This window comes from Parasteatoda tepidariorum, chromosome 2 (genome assembly GCF_982258835.1).
Source record: "Parasteatoda tepidariorum strain Cologne lab strain chromosome 2, Ptep-v5.0, whole genome shotgun sequence".
NCBI lineage: Eukaryota > Metazoa > Arthropoda > Arachnida > Araneae > Theridiidae > Parasteatoda > Parasteatoda tepidariorum.
The window spans coordinates 48,395,062-48,413,576 of NC_141756.1; the positions used below are offsets into that span (position 1 = coordinate 48,395,062).

The 18,515-nt window shown below is 27.0% G+C and overlaps 1 protein-coding gene across 1 annotated transcript; it reads right to left on the bottom strand.

The window, feature by feature from the left end:
• Positions 1 to 1,416: 1,416 nt before the first annotated feature.
• LOC107441223 (uncharacterized) lies at positions 1,417 to 18,377 on the bottom strand. The gene is made up of 2 exons (XM_087157280.1): positions 18,304 to 18,377; positions 1,417 to 3,529 (listed from the first exon to the last, which is right to left on the bottom strand). Exon 2 carries the CDS (start codon positions 3,520 to 3,522, stop codon positions 3,166 to 3,168), a length of 357 nt encoding a protein of 118 aa, XP_087013406.1. The 5' UTR covers positions 3,523 to 3,529; positions 18,304 to 18,377; the 3' UTR covers positions 1,417 to 3,165.
• Between the last annotated feature and the right edge of the window lie 138 nt (positions 18,378 to 18,515).

Below are 18,515 nucleotides of genomic sequence, written 5' to 3' on the forward strand. Positions count from 1 at the left end.
AAAAATATGTTATTTTCATAACTGCCGCTAATTTGCAACTGTTAGGTCAAGTTTAGCTTCTCTAAAGCCAGCGCTGTCAGCGCTTATTTTGAAAATGGCGCATAACGTCGAAATGGAGAAAAACCACAGTTTTGTGAAAGTGAAAAACGTTTGTGATCTAATTCTTTAATATTTAAAATCTTGCTCCAACGCTACAATACCAGGGCTCATAAAAATTAGCGAAAGTCTATGTGAAAAAATGCGGCTAAATTGGAGATTTCAAAGAAAGTTTAATAACTTTTTAAATATTTAAGTTATTGGTTCGTTCTAAAGCTCAAAATATTCTTCACGGCAAGATGATATAAATTTTTTATTATCACATTGCTTCAAGTGTAAGGCACTTAAACTATGGCTTTTTTTATTTTCCTTGACGATTGAGCTTCAAAAAACGCTTAAGAAGAAAAAAAATTGTAAGCCATTTAATGTCTCTAAAGTAACAGTTACCAATGTTTTCCAGCTAATCCTAAATGATCGACCTCTTTTTGGTGGAGGGTCGAATAATGTAAATCGAATATATCTACCAAAAAAAATCTATTTTACGAAGCATCGCCATCGTCATGCAATATATTTCAACATGATTCATGGATCTAGAAATCGGTTGTTCAATAATCCAGAGTTAACTTTCCGCTCTACCTCTTGTCCTAGAACACAGACAACTGCTATACATACGCAGAAAAGAATTCTAGTCAAATTACTGTATTGTGTGGTAGTAAAATCTCAGGCAAAAAAAATGTCCGACTATTAGAACCTAAATATATTGTTTTTAAACCATTCATTTGTAATTTTTTCCGTAAATATGGCAATGGTTTGCAGGAAATTATGGTTTTCAAAATTATTGCTCTTATTACTACACATTTTATAAGAAAAAGTACATAATTGAAAATTAAATTGAACCAAAAGAACTGTTTTCATACTAAGGTATCATCATAAAAGTAACCAATTTTACAGCATTTATCAAACTTTGTCACATATTATGAAACCTTATTTTATCGTTAATTTAGCAAAATTATTACTAAAGCACTTCGGTTAAAAGTACCGAAACATTGTAAATTTGACCACATTCCGGTAGTTTTAACCATACTTTTTTCTCAGTGTAGTTGAATTAGGTTTTTGCAATGGTGAATAGTTCCCCAGCTGAATCAACAAACCTGCTTGGGAAAACCAAAAGAATTACAGTTAATCAGAAATTCTGCTTTTCAATATTGTAGCTCAGATTACCCACATATTTAGCAACATGTTTTATTCTTGTACGTATTTATTTGTTTAACTTCTATGTAACTAAAAAAAATTTATTTCTAAGTACTTAGTAAAATTTTTCTCTTTTGAATATTTCATTTTTCCTAATTAACAAGAAAAAAAATATTACGAGGCTTTAGATATTTTTAAAATCTTTATTACAAAAATGATAAAATAATCTAATCATTATTATGTACAATTTTTACAACGTCTACACACTGAACATTAGAGCCATAATGTAATGGCTGCTCAATGCTAGTAATGAAGTAAAATGATAAAATAAATGTATACACATGTATATGTATCTTGAAATATACCTTATTAAAATTTTTATATCATATTGTTTCGATTGATAATTAAATCATCATAAAGCTTAAAGTTCAGGAAATAACGACTAGTTAATTTTAAATGCGAAACAATATTTTTTTCTCAGCTATCAGTTCAGCTTTTTTTTTCAGTTAGAAATGTATATTTATATGAATTCTTATAATACTTTATAGGTTTATCTAAAAACATTGAATCATTTTATGCACTGAGGTAACAAAAGTCAAGAGATAACTATGTGCACATATACAACTGACAGCAGTATCACGTGTAAACTCTTTATAGGCAGGAGGGCACTGAGAGAACTTTAATTTGTGGTCAAGTGAATCATCTGAGAAAGTTTCTGATGCAATTATAAGAGCAAGACGAGAATTAACAGGAATGGTAATAAGAGCTAGATAGATAGAACATTCCTCTTTGGAAATTGTAAGGGAATTCAACATGCCTAGATCTACAATGTCAAGAATGTGCCGAAAATACCTAATTTCAGAGATAACCACATGGTAACTATTAAAAACATAGTAGCCGGCCAATTAAGGACCCAGGCCACCAATGTGTGCACAAACTTGTCAGTGTTAACAGACATTGCGTGAAATAACCGCAAGCATCTATGTGGGGCCGGAAATGGTAATAGAAGTGTTCGAGAATTCGAGAGAGTTCACAGAGCCCAGCAATGTACCTAAGTTGTCAACGGTTTACTGTGGAATCAGATGGTGGCTCCATAATCTGAGGGTGGACTGCTTTCTCATTGCATGGACTAGGTCCTATGGTTTAATTGCACCAATCATTGACTGGAAATGGTTATATTCAGCTAATCTGAGACCACTTGCAGCCATTCATAGATTTCATGTACCCAAATAACGATGGAATTTTTATGTAGAACAATGCGCTATGTCACCGGGTCTTAATTGTTCGAGATTGATTTGAAGATCATTCTGAACAATTCCAGAGAACCAGTCCATGCTCAAAATCCTGCACCAGCAGCACCTTCGCAATTATGGACATCTATTGAGGTTGCGTGACTGAATATTCCTGCAAGAGGCTTTCAACTACTTGTTGTGTCAATACCATTTCGTGTTATTTCATTTCGTAGAGTTAGCGGAGTTCCAACAAGGTATTAAAATGTATTCAATGACTTTTGCTTCCTTAGTGTATAAGTTCAAGCTAATACAGAAGCTATTTATGTGTGAACAAACAATAACCTTATAATTAATTCGTTAACTAAAATTATTTTCATATTAGCTTAACAATTGGATACTCTCATCTAATCACGTGGCTGTGCATGATGTTTTAACATTACAGCTTTAAAATTTGGGTTTATTATCCCTCTGAATCAATATTCGAATCATATTTCATTTAATACCTGAGACATCACGCGTGCGTGTCAAACCTGAATGGCTGATCCACGCGTGACGCCGCTTGCAAGTACCCAATTCTGTTATCATCTCAGCTTCTCATTAATTTATAATTATCAGAGATTTTGCAGATGAATCTGCTGTTTTCTTAAAATTAAATCATAACAATAATACATCAAGTTAACATAACAGAACAAAAATTAACTATGAGTTAATAATAAACTGGTAAATATGATGAAGCTGCATAATATTGTGGATCATATGCTGGAGCATAATTATAATATTGAGTACTGTGGTGACCATGATGATCATGGTGGCCATGGTGAATTTCATGATGATGTCCACCGTGATGGTGAATTGGAATCGGGATAGGTATCGGATGACTCTGATGGTGCCCATGATGCCTGTTCAACAACTTGGCGAGAATTCCAGCAGCTAGAAGCATTTCTATACCTGAGTTGCCGCCACCTCCTTGACCATGGTGCCTTGCCTTAACACTTATCCATATTTCGCTTGATAGAAGCAGAAATATGCTTATCATAGCACTGTACAATTTGAAAGTATTCATGGTTTTTCTGGAAAAAGATATATCTTCAGTAAATTAAAATCTATAGGGTTATACATTGGCATAAAATTTTCGAACTCGCAATCCTTAAACTGGATTTATTTAAACCAATATAAAAAAAAACAACCAAATGTAAACATAATGAAGCAAAATCATGACTAAAGTAAGACTGATAAAGTTTATTTAGAAAACGAAAAATTCGATCTGAGGTAGTCAAAGACGGTAAAGTTGCAAAAGGGAGGTCATATGCCAATCTTTAAGTAGGTTAAGTATCTTGAGAAATTTAGCAAGTAAATTTTAATGAAATAAATTTTTTGTAATTTTTTATTTTTATAAATGTACATGTTTATCAGTTTATAAATGTTCTTATATTATGAAGTCCGTAATACTAATTCTTAGCGTATTTTCCCATGTATCTGAAACAATGTAAATAATCCAAAAATTTTGTGTGCACTGTTAGAAAACTTTTTATTCGAAATAATTTCACGTAAAAGAATTTTATAATAATTTATAATTTTTTTGTTTAACTCAATTTTGATCTAAAACAATTTTGTATAATATTGTATAGGAAGTTTTATTTTATTTTTCACTGTGTAATTTTGAATGAGAAATTGCAAAAGTTAAGCGAAAATCATGAATTTTTTAAATCTATATTTCTCAAAAACTATTCGATTTTTCTAATTTTGTCATACAAAATAATATGGTTTGAAAAGCTCAGCTTCAACTTGAGAATCCAACAATTTAAGATAAAATTCAAAAATTAAATAACAAAATTTAAATAATAAAATTTTACCAATTCAAAATGAAATTTAAATAATATAAGACAATAAAGTATAACTTTCAACAAAGATTTATCTTTTGGATTACTAGGTTTTATAAATGAAATAATTTTTTTTTGGATCCAAAGATATGGCGAAATTTTAACAAAAAAAAACTTAGAAGGATTCTAATGACTTAAATGTATTAAAAAGAAACAGAAATTTCATCTATTTTTGTGTTTTATAAAGGAATACACATAATGTAAGTAAAATTAAACTTACTTGTTAAATAATATGTTAAAGGCAATATGTTTTTACAGCAAAAACGAGTTAAATGTTTACATAAATTTCGAAACTGCGGATAAAAAAGAATTAAGTTAAGAATTAAGTTTTAAGAGCATTCGTTTAAAAAAATAATTATGTTTTAATCTTAGATAATTTAAATCAATGTTATTTTCAGTAACGAAACATTAGATTTATAAACTACAAATTTAAAATATGCTCATTCTTTTTATTTCCTTAATTTATTCGAATCAAATTAGCGTTAGAATAATACAAATTCGAGAAATACTTTCAAAATTTTATAAAAATATTGTTAAATGATAATGTCTTTGAAGCTGTTAAATTTTTAATGTTACAGCAGGACTTCGGGAAACTGACAAAATGCGTTTGAAATTTTACAAATGTTTCCTGAAGGTTTAAATTAAAATATACTTTTTTTTAGTTTCACAAAAAAATTAAAAATATTTGTCAACTTAAAAAAAGTGTTTCATTTTCGACCCATTACTAGAAACTGTGAATACATTATTAATTTATAGTTCAATATATATATTCATTATTTTAATTTTCTGTTTAATGAAAGTCAAAAAAACAATAATTATGTGTTTTAAATGTTTTAATATTCACAACAACAACCCAATCTCTAAATAAATCATTCATCAATATTTATTTTACGTCCGGGTACTCCCAAGAACAGATAACCTAAAAAAAATTGTCCAAAAAATTTATCATTTTTGATTTTTATCCTCATTTATCACAAATCTAGAAAAGAAAACACAAGCAAAAAGTGAGCAATCCCCCTTAGGCGACAAGTCAGAAGTTAATTCCAGACATTCACTCAAATATTTTTAAATAAAAAAAGACAAACAAACGAAGCCAATCTCGAGCTCGTGTGGGCGTTGAACCCCATTCACTTTCATTCTAAACAAAGCGTAAAAGGAAAAGTAAGGACACACAAGTCGCAAATCGGACATTTTTGAGGCTTGCTAAGGTAAAACATGCCAAACGCAAAATACTCGACTCTTTATCCTTTTGGAGATGGGGACAATTCGTACAATTCTTTTTTGTGAACATTTCTCCCAGCATAATAAAACGGTTGGCTTTTAAATATATTTTTTTTAAACGTTTCCTCTCAGTTTAAGGAAGAAAATTATGAGAAATAGTCGTATTTTGAGCAGCGTTGCGCGGTAACTCAGGGATGTTGATAAAAAAAAAAAAAAGAAACAATCTCGGCGAAAATAATAATGAGGATAAAAAAATACATTTGATATCAAATATTCTTTGAATGGATTATTAAGGGATCTTTATTTATTAAAATTAAAAAATGAAATCGTGTGTAAATATAGTAAGCAATTATTTTAAAATGTCAATGGAAATACTTGTTTAAATGTATCTTTATATCTTATCGTAGATTGTAAAGCATTGTATGAATTGTTTATTTATAAGAATGCAATTATTTGGAATTGTTATTTTATGGTGATAAGAAAAGAATTTAGAAAGAAATATATGGGCGAAAATGATGAGGATAAAAAAATTAATTTGGTATTTGATATTCTTAGTATAAGTCATTAAATTTACAAAAGAACTTATATGAGCGAACTTTATATTTTCGGGTCTAATAAGTCTTTTTATTTTTATTCATTTAATACTGAAGGCTTATATTTTCAATAATTTTTAATAAATTGTCTTCTTGTATGTATGGGTGGTATCTTAGGTTCGAAGTTTCAACCACTTTCCGACTAGATACAGCGCTTAAATCACTACAGTTGTTTCAAACCTTTTAAAAATGAAAATATACATAATTTCCTGTCCCTTTCAAGTAGAATTTATTATCGTTTGTATAATCAAATAGAGTTTGTAAGCACTCAAAACTCCAACCATTTTCCGACTAACTAGAGTTATAGAAACTCAACCGAATCTCTGCGCTTGTGATAGCATAAGTTTCATTCGCTACCCGACTGCTACAATTGAATTTTTTTTCTCTTTATTAGTGTTAAAAGAAATCTATTGTCAATCAAAGCTTTGTCGAATTAGATAGTGTGTTCAAAATTTTAACTAGAGGTTGTGCCAAATGACAATGCAAATACCAACGATTTTCGATCACTAATACTTACCGTTAAAAATTTAACATCAATACAAATTTCCCCCACTTTACGAATAGTCAGCTTGCTTAAAACTGAGGTAGAATACTGTGCTGGCTGACATTAAAATTTCATTCATTTCCTCGAAGTTTCAACCGTTTCCATGAAAAGGCAAGTAAATATAATCACTATTTTTTGTGCCAATGTATTTGGACTCTTTTTCCAACCGAAACAAATCAATAGACTTAAAATTAAACAGTGAAAAATTATAAAATAAAATAAAAATTTTAAAACTACGTTTTTCAAGTAGACGAAGGAGAAAATAATTATGATTTTTCCGCACTTAGAACGAAAAACCTAGGGTGTATCATATCCAAAATTAACTCCGATTGTCGATGAATATCCCCCCCCCCCCGTTTATAAGAAATCCACCACCTTTCATAAGAGATCCATCGAAATATTATCTCAAGTCTATTTGAAAAACTAAAGCTTTAAAACTTTTATTTTATAATATTATAATTAATAGATATCACTGTTATAAGGCAGTTTCCTTCTTAGTTTAATTATTTATTCATTTTTAAGGAGAAGGAACGCAAGAGAAGATCAAATCTTTTACCTTTTCAACATGATATTGACCCTGCGAATTTAATCAATCTGTGTATCAGATGAAAAGAGCATGTAACGTTAAAAAGTTTAATCACTTAATCTAAAATTGATTGGTTTAACGCTTTACTCTAAAATTGGTATGTTTAACGCTTTAATAACTATAATATCCTTTTCAATAAATATAATATCATTTTAATAAATATAAAATCTCTTATTGCTTTGAAGCTCTGGGTAAAGGTTCGTCTTGAGATATAAAAAACTTTAGGGGAGCTTAGAATCGTAAAATAAGTTTCCCTGACAAAAAATTGTCGCATCCACTAAGTAATTTACTCACTGATAATTTGTTCGATGTTCGAAAATGTCTCACATATTTTCTGTTGTGCTCAAGACGGGAGATATTGCAGACCCCCGTAGCAGAAACCCACCAATAAGTGAGCAAGTTCAGCAGAGATCATTACAGTATCTTGAAATTATTTTTGATCGAAGTTTTATTTTTGTTTTTAAAAAGAAACAAACAAAATGAGAGAAAAAAATTTCTGAAAATTCTTTTTCCTTTAAAAAAAAAAAAAAAAACATTTTTAATGGTTTTTCTAATAAATATTTTTAAAAAAAAATGCGAATTCAGAAAATACCGCAAGGAACAAAGTAAAGAATATTTTCTTTCTCTTACTTAATTACAAGCTTAACCTATTAATGATTTATGAGTATTCCTGTTTTTTTTTAGTATTATTGCATAAAATTCGACTTAAATTTAAAAAAAAACATCAAGTTTTAGTGCTTTTAAGCTTTTTTTATTAATTTTAAGTCTTTATATTTTCAAATTTTGCTACATGCATGTAAGATTCGGATGATTTCTTACAATAATAATTTCTGTCTGACTGAGTTGAGGTCAGTGACAATTTTGGATTTATGAAATTAGTGCTGCAGATTCATTGAATCATCCAAATTTTTGAAATCATCACACTGTTAGAGGTCCTTATTAAAACTAGCAGTAACTTGTAATAAACATATATATATATATATTTTTTTTTTTAAATTAAATATTTCCATTTTTAGTACATTTGTTTATTGAGGAGAACAAAATAAAATTTATTGTAGAGTTAGCTTAAATGTGCAATAGATGGCGACACCAGGGTAACTAAATTAATTTAAATGCTTTGCTAAGGGTGGCAGCGTTGAAACTTCACGACAAAACAAAAATTCTTTAAATAAAATAAGCATATATTTTTCAATTACAGTTAATTAAAATCAAAGAAGCAAAAAGAAATGAAACTATACTTTTTTATCCCATTGCAGTTAAATATATCGTTATAAATTTTTTCAATATAATACCTGATTAAATATTGGTTAAAACTGGTTTAAATATTTGTTTACTATTCTTTAGCAGACTCTATCGAAAATAAAATAAAATAAAAATTCCTCCCCTCTATAATCACACCCGACTTCTATTACATGATATTATTTATGACGTCTTTAGAGTTGACTATTTTCTTTTTTTTTTTTTTTTTTTTTTTTTTTTTTTTTTTTGTTTGGTGATCTTATGCTGTTTATTAAGGAAGAATTCCCACGCAAACAACAAAAGACTGAACAATATTAGCACAAGTTTTATGCTGGTAAAATCATATAGTTTTACAAAAATAGCACTGGTATTTTTCATGTACATTTACTAGCAACACTCAATACATCGAGAATATAATTTTCATTATATGATTGATGTAATGAATATCAAAAGAATTAAACTCACAGAAGTAAATTAGGAATTTTTGTCAAATATGATTGATTTATTAGCAGCTGCTCTGTCATATTCAAACACTAACTACGATTAAATTAAACACTTTCAAACTATTTACTTTTAATTTTTTTCCTAAATAATTATTAAAGCAAAATTGTATCAATTTATTTATATTTTACATGAAAATAAAGTAATAATACATGAGTGATACTGTTCAAGAAATTATATTATTTTTATCAATTACAATTTTTGCATTAAAATCATTTCGAATAAATTATTAAAATAAGTAAACTCCAAAACTACCAGTATCTAAAATTAGGCAAATTTTTCTTTTTATTTAAATATTCTAATTTTTAAATCCTTTTTTTATTGAAAGTTTAAGTTTAGTGTAGAGTTAACCACCATTAATATTCATCAGATGGTGATAACATGAGACAAAATAGTTTAAATTATACGTTAATAGATGGCAGCACCATAGCTTTAAAATTTAAGTTTTTTTTAAAAAATAAGTATTTCTTTTTCAATTACTGCGAATCAAAATAAAATTAAAACAATCTTTTTTATTCCGTTGTAGCTAGATACGTAATTCTATTATTTATTTTTGATTAATGCTTTACACAAATATTTAAACGCAGAAAACTATATTTCATAGAAATTATTACACTATTCTTTTTACAATGTCAGTTAAAATAATTGTAGTAAGATAGTAAAAGCCAAATTTTTTTCAAGATTAAAATCTACTCTGCTATAATAAAAAAATCAATTTCGAAGAAAAATTTTTTAACTAAAATCAAAGAACAAAGCTATCCTTTATGTCCCTTCTTATTCAAGATAAATCTTAGCATGGAAATATTTTTTAACAGACAATTTTTATAGTCAAAAAAAATTATAATCACTGAAAAATGGTATTTAGGATAATCTCTTTGTCAGAAAAATTATTATTCTAAAAGAAATCTCATATAAACTAAAGGGGTATAAGAACTTTACGAGACGCGAGAAGGATCTGAGGTTCGGTCTCGACGGTGGCAAGACTTCAGCTCAATTTCAGATCGGAAGTGAAAAGCGAACGATGCGCAACTGTAAGACCCAACACTGGCGCACAATGAGTCGTAAGGGAACATTTTTTCTTGTAATCATTAAAAAAAAAAAAAAAAAAAAAAAAAAAAAAACATTTGTATTTCTAAATTTTTTTTCTACTAACATGCTTTGAAAGTTTAAAAATTACGGCTCATTTTTTTCAGTTGTATAACATTGTAGTCCCACGTATTTATATTCAAAAGCTCATTGTAAGCAAAAGTCAAAATTTCTTCAGTTTATTCAAAGAGTTAAACAATATTTATATTCTAATTAAACAAGTTCTCAAAAAAATGTGTGTTTTAAGTAAAATATAAGTAAGTCGTGGAAATTCGAAAAAAAATATTTACCAAAATTTCAACTTATGCAATTTAACAATCATGCTTAATAATATTTTAACAATGCTAATCAGCAACTGTTTATTATTTTCTACTTTCTGTAACGTATTCTTAATTTACTTATTAAGAGTTAGTTACTCTACAATGTTCAAAGCAATATTTTATTTAAACAAACTATCATAGTTTTTCAATTCATTTTATAAAATGTCGGAAAACGAAAAAAATCCCTCCAAAAAAATTTCATTTCTCTTCTTTTTTTTCCTAAATTAAACATTAATATTAAAAGTTCTTTTTTACATTAGAATATAGTTTTAATTGTAAGAACTATTCGTGACTTTCATTGAAGTAAAAGAAAAAGAAAAAAAGAAAAAAAAGCGTGCTTATCGGTTTCGATAATTATGTCGTTTATCTTTTATACTGAAAATATAAACAATATTCATAAATTAGAAAAAAATATGATTGAATCAATTAATATGTCACCATGTCACAATTTTTTCGAATGACAGAGTTCAAATTGATTTTGAATGACAATACATAATTTTCTAAATATGAAACGCCTAAATTTCAATTTTTTTTTTAAAATTATGACTCTTTTTTTTTCTCAGAACCCAAATAGATATTCAGTACTAGTTTCAAACGTTTGAATTTCTAAAAAAAATTGTTGAAGTTAATTCAACTTATACAGTGATATAATTTTCATAACTATCGTTATCTTACAAATAATCATTGCTTATTCATTCATCAAGATTATAAGATTTAAAATTCATTCATTGATTTTAATAGAATATATTCTAAAAGTAATTTGTATCACCGAATGCGAGACCGAAATTAAAAATAATCAATAAATCTTAAATATCTTTTATTCATTTGATTCCTTTTTTTTTCTTATAACTAATTTTGTTTTGAGGCAATGATAAGGAAAACTAAGTGATTACATTTTTGTATTTATTTTTTTCAAGAAGAAAAATAAATAAATAAACGAATGAGCACGAATCTCGTGATAGAGATGGATGACTTAACTATCAGTGGTACAGTCAAAGAATGGTCAATTTTGCATAAATGGCTAACTAAAACAGCAATTTGGGTTTCAATCTTCCATGAAATACGGATAAAAGATAAGAATACCATAAAGGGGAAAATTTTCAGGAAGCATAAAACTGATAATTTTAAAGGAAAACTGATTGCAAAGTTAACGCGACACAGCAAAGATAATTATTTTAGATATCCATTCGTCGTGGATGAAATACAACTAAATGAAATGTATATTGTTTTGATTATTCAACCAACATTGAAATACATAAAATATAATCTTCCATAACATCTTATTTTTTTGCCCTAAATTTAAAGAAAAATGAAATACTTATTAATAAAAAAAAATTAAATAAAAGAAGGATAGGATATTCTTTGAACTACGTAGAATAAAGTTAGAAACGATGTGAATGAAAGTATAAAAAAGGTCCAGGAATGGACATACTATAGTTTCGGTTCTCTAAATAAGAACTTTCCTTTGTGTCTAAACACGAAATAACATAGTATTAAATTGGTTTTTTGGTATTTAGACAAAGGAGGTTCTTGTTTAGAGAGCCGATACTTGTCATTTGAATTACGAATAGTGTAATTATTAGCTACATTTGTATTAAATTAGTTGTTGTTTTAATTAGCTACTCTTGTATTAAACTAATTCTAGTTGTAGTTAACTACAAAGAAATGCAGTTTTTCTGACTGTTTTAGTTAGTAATAACGCAGCATTAAATTGGTTATTTGGTGATTAGTCAGCTAGGAAAATTCTTGCTTAGAGAACCGAAACTATAGTATGTCCATTGCTGTACCATATTTTTATTTTGTTCTCGCTGTTTCTTGAATAAAAAAAAAATCTATATTTGAAATTATTAGCGGACTTAGCTGATAATTCTATAAAAATCATTATTTACTCTTCTTCCTTTTATTTACCTTAAATAGATTCCACAATGTCATTGATTAATTGTAGAGTACTCTATTTTCGGAGAAAAAGGAATTGTTTTATTTTGTTTTAAAATTATTCACGTATCTAAGAAGTATTGAATTAACCTTGTTATTTATTGTGTTATTACTTTTATTCGATTAAAATATTACTAATCGATTTGCGAAAACATTTGCTTTGATACCCTTTGAGTTCATTTACTTGTTTTACCGATTTTAAGGAAAAAATTCCTAAATTATTCTAAACTTAATCAACCTTAAAGCTTTTATTTTGGTTTCTTCAAAAATTAATTACAAAAAAAAATTAAAATTTAACCAAAATTCAAATAAAATATGTTTTTTTTTAAACTTTCTTTAAAAGTTTTGTAGATTTATAAATTTTAAAAAAATCATATTAATTAATTGAAAATAAATTCTAGGGCTTTGACTCTTTTACTAATTTTTTTTTGTTAATATTCCAATTAATTTGAAGAAAAAAAACGGCTTAGAAAACAATGAAAAAAGGGCAAGTCAAAAATGAGTTTAAATCTATGAAAAATGAATTGGAAACTAGCAAAAAACAAGTTTAATAGGATTTCACAAAATATCATATCCTAAAGTAATATGTTTTTTTTTTCTTTTTTTTTTTTTTAGTTTTTTTTTTAAGTGTGGAATCTTTAATAACTAAATGTGTGTTTTTTCTTTCGTTCCAAAATTTTCCTTAAAACTTTCTTGCAACTTGCTTTACTATCTTCAGCCTTGTTTTATTTTCAGGGTTGTCTGTACGGAACATAATTAAATTATTTTTGCTATTAAATGCGTCAATAAATCAATATTTCGGCAAACAAAGTATATTTGTATGAAGTAGTACATGTACAGGACAAAATAATGTGAAAACTTCTGTACTAGCTCTATGCTGAAAATATTACTTCTTTTAAAAGCAAAAATTTTTTGAAGATTTTACCTACAAAAATGTAGGTGCAATTTGAAAGATCATGTTTGAAGGTTTTAAAAAAGGTGTTCTTTTTTTCCATGCCTAGGAAGTTTAAAGCTTCTGCCTTTTTAAATACCATTCAAAATTTTCCAAATTATTTGCAGCTAAATTAAAGATTGTTTACAGAAAGTTCGCATAGAAATGTCTGTGTTAACTTGTCCTATATAAAAATTGTGCAATAACTCTTAGCAATTAAGGTTTATCGTTAATATTCTATAACATTACAAATAAAAATGCAAAATAAAAAGACGCGAATAACAGTAAGAAACCGATAAGGCAAAAACGAGTTTTGTTCTAACAGCTACAAATTTAAATCAATTACAAACGTGATTTTTAAAACAGTTTATCAAAATATCATTTTAAAATACCAAACAATCATAAAATTGCGGTATATTTGAAGAGTGGTAAATATATTAACTAAATATTTGGTGATTTCTTTGGAACTATTCAACTAACATTTCAACAATCAATTATCTCTTAAAATATTTGCAATTCTGTAATGATTAAATAACTCAGCCCTGACTAAATATAATAAGCATTTCGAGTAAAGTTTATATTTATGCTGTTAAACAAAAAAAAAATCAAATCAAATTAAAATAGTTTCCAGAGAAAGACATAACTCGTACCATACCAGCAGTCATTGACGACCAGCTTGTTTAGCTTTCAAAATTATCTTATACACAAATTTTGATAGTAACCATGCTGAATGCACAGCACAATTGTCTGTAAACAATCTAATTATTCAACCCCTCCTCCAATCCTAACACCTTAGTTAGTTTTAAACAATTATATTAACCAAATTTTTTCACTATCTAGTTGTGGCTCTCGACATGATCCACGCGGACATATATATATATATATATATATATATATATATATATATATATATATATATATATATATATATATATATATATATATATATATATATATATATATATATATATATATATATATATATATATATATATGATAATGCACCGTTTATTTTTAAAATTTCTACAGCTATTTTAGTTAGGATCAAAAATAAATCTAAGTAATTATTTCGAAACTATTATTTCTCTATATAGCATAAAATCATAATGGTCTGATACCGTTTTCCATTGTTGTCGGCTCATTTTTATTGGCCGGAAAATCACGTGGTAGGATCCAGTTTTCCGCCATTCATTTCCATATTGTTTAGGTTGTCATCAGCATAAAATTAATAAAAGTCGTAAAGGTATTGTTTTCCTTTAAAGTTATTTTTCAGTACTGCTATTATAAGCGAAAATTTTAAATTATGGTTGAGAACTCATCAAATTTGTTTGAACAATATAATGTATTAAGAATATAAATGTCACTTAAAAAAATTATAATTAAAAAATCACTTCTGTTCACCAAGAGATCTAAATGTTTATAATAATAATAGATAGTAATATTTGGACGTGGGAAGTAGATCCGCAAGAGCGTAAGTAAACAGAATTCCTTTCAGTACATAGATGTTAAGTGAATATTGCGAAGCAATAACAAAAAACAAATATTGCGAAGCAATCATTGGGGTTGGTGAGCGGTAGCGAACAGGAGGCTTTGCCCCCTATTATATTGATAAAAATATGAAATCATTCTAAATAAACGTATAAACTATTTAACACTACTTAAATTATTACTTAAGACAACCTAACAAAACGAATAATAACTATAGTGTTGCCAATAGACAGAGAAATGCTAGAGTTCATGATTAATTAGAGCTAGAGAAATATCTAATATATTATTCACGCATCATCAATAAATTTAAGTAAGCTCGTATCATTAATGATTAATCTTAAGTTGAAATAATTCCACTTACCTACAACGTCATTAATTGTGATATAAATGCTTACCACTTTGGAAATAAAAAGCTTTATATACTGCAGTTTAATATCCGAAAGAATACGAGGGTGGCAACAGGAAGTAGATCTTTCCTTCTCATCTTTTGCTCCTCCTTACACTCCCTATATGTTAACACGGAAAGCAAAACAAGCTAAAAGCTGAACTTTCGTTTTCACACATTAAACACAAAAAAAAGTTATGGTCAATGATCCGTTATCACTTGCGGAAAACAATCGTTTGCTTTTCTGACTATTTATACAGAGAAGTTAAAGAAATTGTATTGACTAGGAAAGAATAAACAAGGTTGATTTTATAACGAAAAAAAAATCGTTTGCTATTTACGTGGATGTGAGGTTTAGGCATAAAAAAAATTGTTTGCGGATTTCTCTTAAACAATAGCTTTCATTGAGCAACCAAATTTAATTAAAATTTTAATTTATTTCTAATATAAGAAATCAATCGAGCATTAAATTTTGTTATTTATCGTCTATATTTGGAATTAATACATTTTTTCTACACAATCTGACAATTGCGCGATGACATATGAAAAGCTGATAAGAACTTATAGAATTATTTTCAATCTCTGGAAAATTTTTACTTACAATACTTAAAAAGAAGTTTGGAAAAAAAGAATAAATTAAAGTTTTTTTAGGTTTAACAAAAGAGGTATGCATTTGAATGAAATAACCATTAAAAATTGAGAATTAAAGTACGAAAAAAAGAAGATCAAATTCTTTTCAAAAATTGGTTTTAATGTCTGAAAAATTTCTTTTCCTTTTAAAAAATGGCGAATCTCATAACATTATATCTTTTTATTTTCCTTAACAGACTTGTTTATCGATATTTTGGAAAAATTGTTGCATTGAAGTAAAGTACTTACTTTTTTTGTGAAAAATATATAGGTATATATTTTTACATTAAGCTGAAAATAGTGTTTACTGAAAATTACGCCTGCTACCAAACATTTGCAATTTTTTAACTAAAGCTTTTGCTAAAGCTCAAAATAAAGCATTCAGACATTATTTTTAATAAAACTGAAAAAATGTGTAGTTATTTATTACAAAACACAATTTTTCTCACGTCTTGTGATAAACAAAATTTCTTAAAAATAATATTAGAAAAAAAAAGAAAAAAGTATCATCCAAATATACAGCATTAGGATATTACTTCTTCTTCTCTTTTTTCCTATTTTTTCTTGAATTGGTTTTTTTTATTATTTTTACATATTATACATAGATGGTATAGTTAATGTTTCAAGTAATATTTTTCTTCTTCATAAAGTACATGCGTACAGCGTGGTACTTAATTATTAGCTTTTTATGTCATTATAGTTGGGATTGTTTCGTAATTGATGAGAAAAGAGCTTTTTTTAGAGAGATTGCTTTTATTATGACATCAATCATTAAATGCTTCAGTTATTCTTTGTGAAAAACAATCAGCTAAAATTAGATTAAAATATCTCTACCCTACAAACATTCCGTCCAATTCACAAAATTGTTATTTAAATTAAAAGGAAACTTTAAAATACTTCTCTTAGAAAATGCTTTTTTTTTAAACTTCTTTTTCAAGTACAAAATTAGTTCTAATAAAACAACCAAAAAAATTTAACGTATGAGGAAATTTTATTTAAAAAAACATTTAAAAACACTTATTTCTGTTTAAACAATGTCTAGATCTTGATGTTAATATCTTCATTCCTTCAAATGAAAAGTTTGTTACCTAATGAGGTATTTCCTGTTTTTATTTCTACGATATGACGCATTTTTAGGATAAAGATTTCAGTTAAGAAATTAAATTAGAGGCAATAAAAAAATTTAAATAAGGAAATACTGAAGTTAGCTGTTTAGGATAGTAAGAATTATAATAAGAATTACAACCCTAGTATCTCGAATTTAAAAAAATGTGTACAGGAAATTTAAAAACTCAAGTAAAAGTATCTAAACAAGAAGATATTTATGAAAAATATTAAATCTTTTTAGCAGTATATATTTTTTTGAACGATTATGTTTATTGTAGTGTTTTTTGACCACTACAGTTTTGGTTTACGTGTGTTCCAATATAAAACAAAATCTTACAACTAGACAACTAAAATGATACAAAATCTTCCTAAATATTCTACTTTATTATACAAATGTCTAAAACTATCTAAACAAGAAAATATATAAGGAAAAAAAGTTTTCATTTTTTTTTGCTTAATTATGTCTATAGTGTTTATTAATTTTTTTTGACCACTACATTTTTGATTTTCTTGCGTTCTAATGTAATAAAATTCCATAACTAAGGAACTAAAATGTTACAAAATCGTCTTAACTACTTTAATTTTTTAGACAAATTTTTACTAATTTTACGTGTCATATTTATTTTCTACGATGAAAACTTCGTCATAATTTGGTGTTTAAATATTATTTTATTTTCACTCATATGGGTGATTATTAGGAAACATGACAATTCGGACCAAGGAACTTCTTCAAATTTAAAGTCTTCAAAGCAATCTAAATTTTTTTTGCATATTTATTTAGTTACATTTATTAATATTTTACAGACAGCAGTGTAGTTTATTGACATTTGCTCAAGAAAAAAGTAAAATGGAAATTCACCGCATTTTGAATGCCAGGAAAGTGACATATTAGCTGAGAAGTTTGAAGAAACAGTCATTTTAAGCTATTAGTAAGTAACAAAACCTAAGCCTTTATGTTAGATGGACCATGAATTACTTAAATTAATTCTTTTATCTACTGCAGAAAGAATAAAAAAAAATTTGGTGCTGATATGTACAGAATAAAATTGTGTAAAATAATCAATCATTAAATAAATAAATAACTTTGATTACATTCAATCTTATTACAATCATACATAAACGTGATATTAGGTTAATATTTGCTTTTCCTCTTTGCAGTATTAGCAGTTTAAAAACATTTCTAGTAACACCTCAATGTCCTGGCATTCATAAGCCAGGAAAATGAAAAATTCGCCATTTTATAGCATATAACTTTACTTTAATTTAATATTTTGGCCTAAGACGTTTATATTCAGCAGAAAACAACAGTATTTCTAAAATAACTCAGATAAATCTATGTAGTTTAAGTTAGTAATGATTTTAAGAAGCCAGGAAAATGACAACACAAAATCTACTCACCTAAAAAAAAATTTTGAAATAGATTTTGAACAAGAAAGTTGGTTCTTGCAACAAGCAACAGACCTTGATGCAACAAGACATGTTTAGATAGGAGGGTATCTAATCAATCTATTAACATAAGATATTGATTGCTGGCTCTATCTATTGTGGTTATAAATCACTAAATAAAAGTAGCCAGGAAAATGGCAGATTTTCTTGTGACAAGCAAATTA

What these genes read in the sequence shown, in the direction of transcription:
- LOC107441223 (XM_087157280.1), bottom strand. Translation starts at nt 3,522, where the DNA reads ATGAATACTTTCAAATTGTACAGTGCTATGATAAGCATATTTCTGCTT.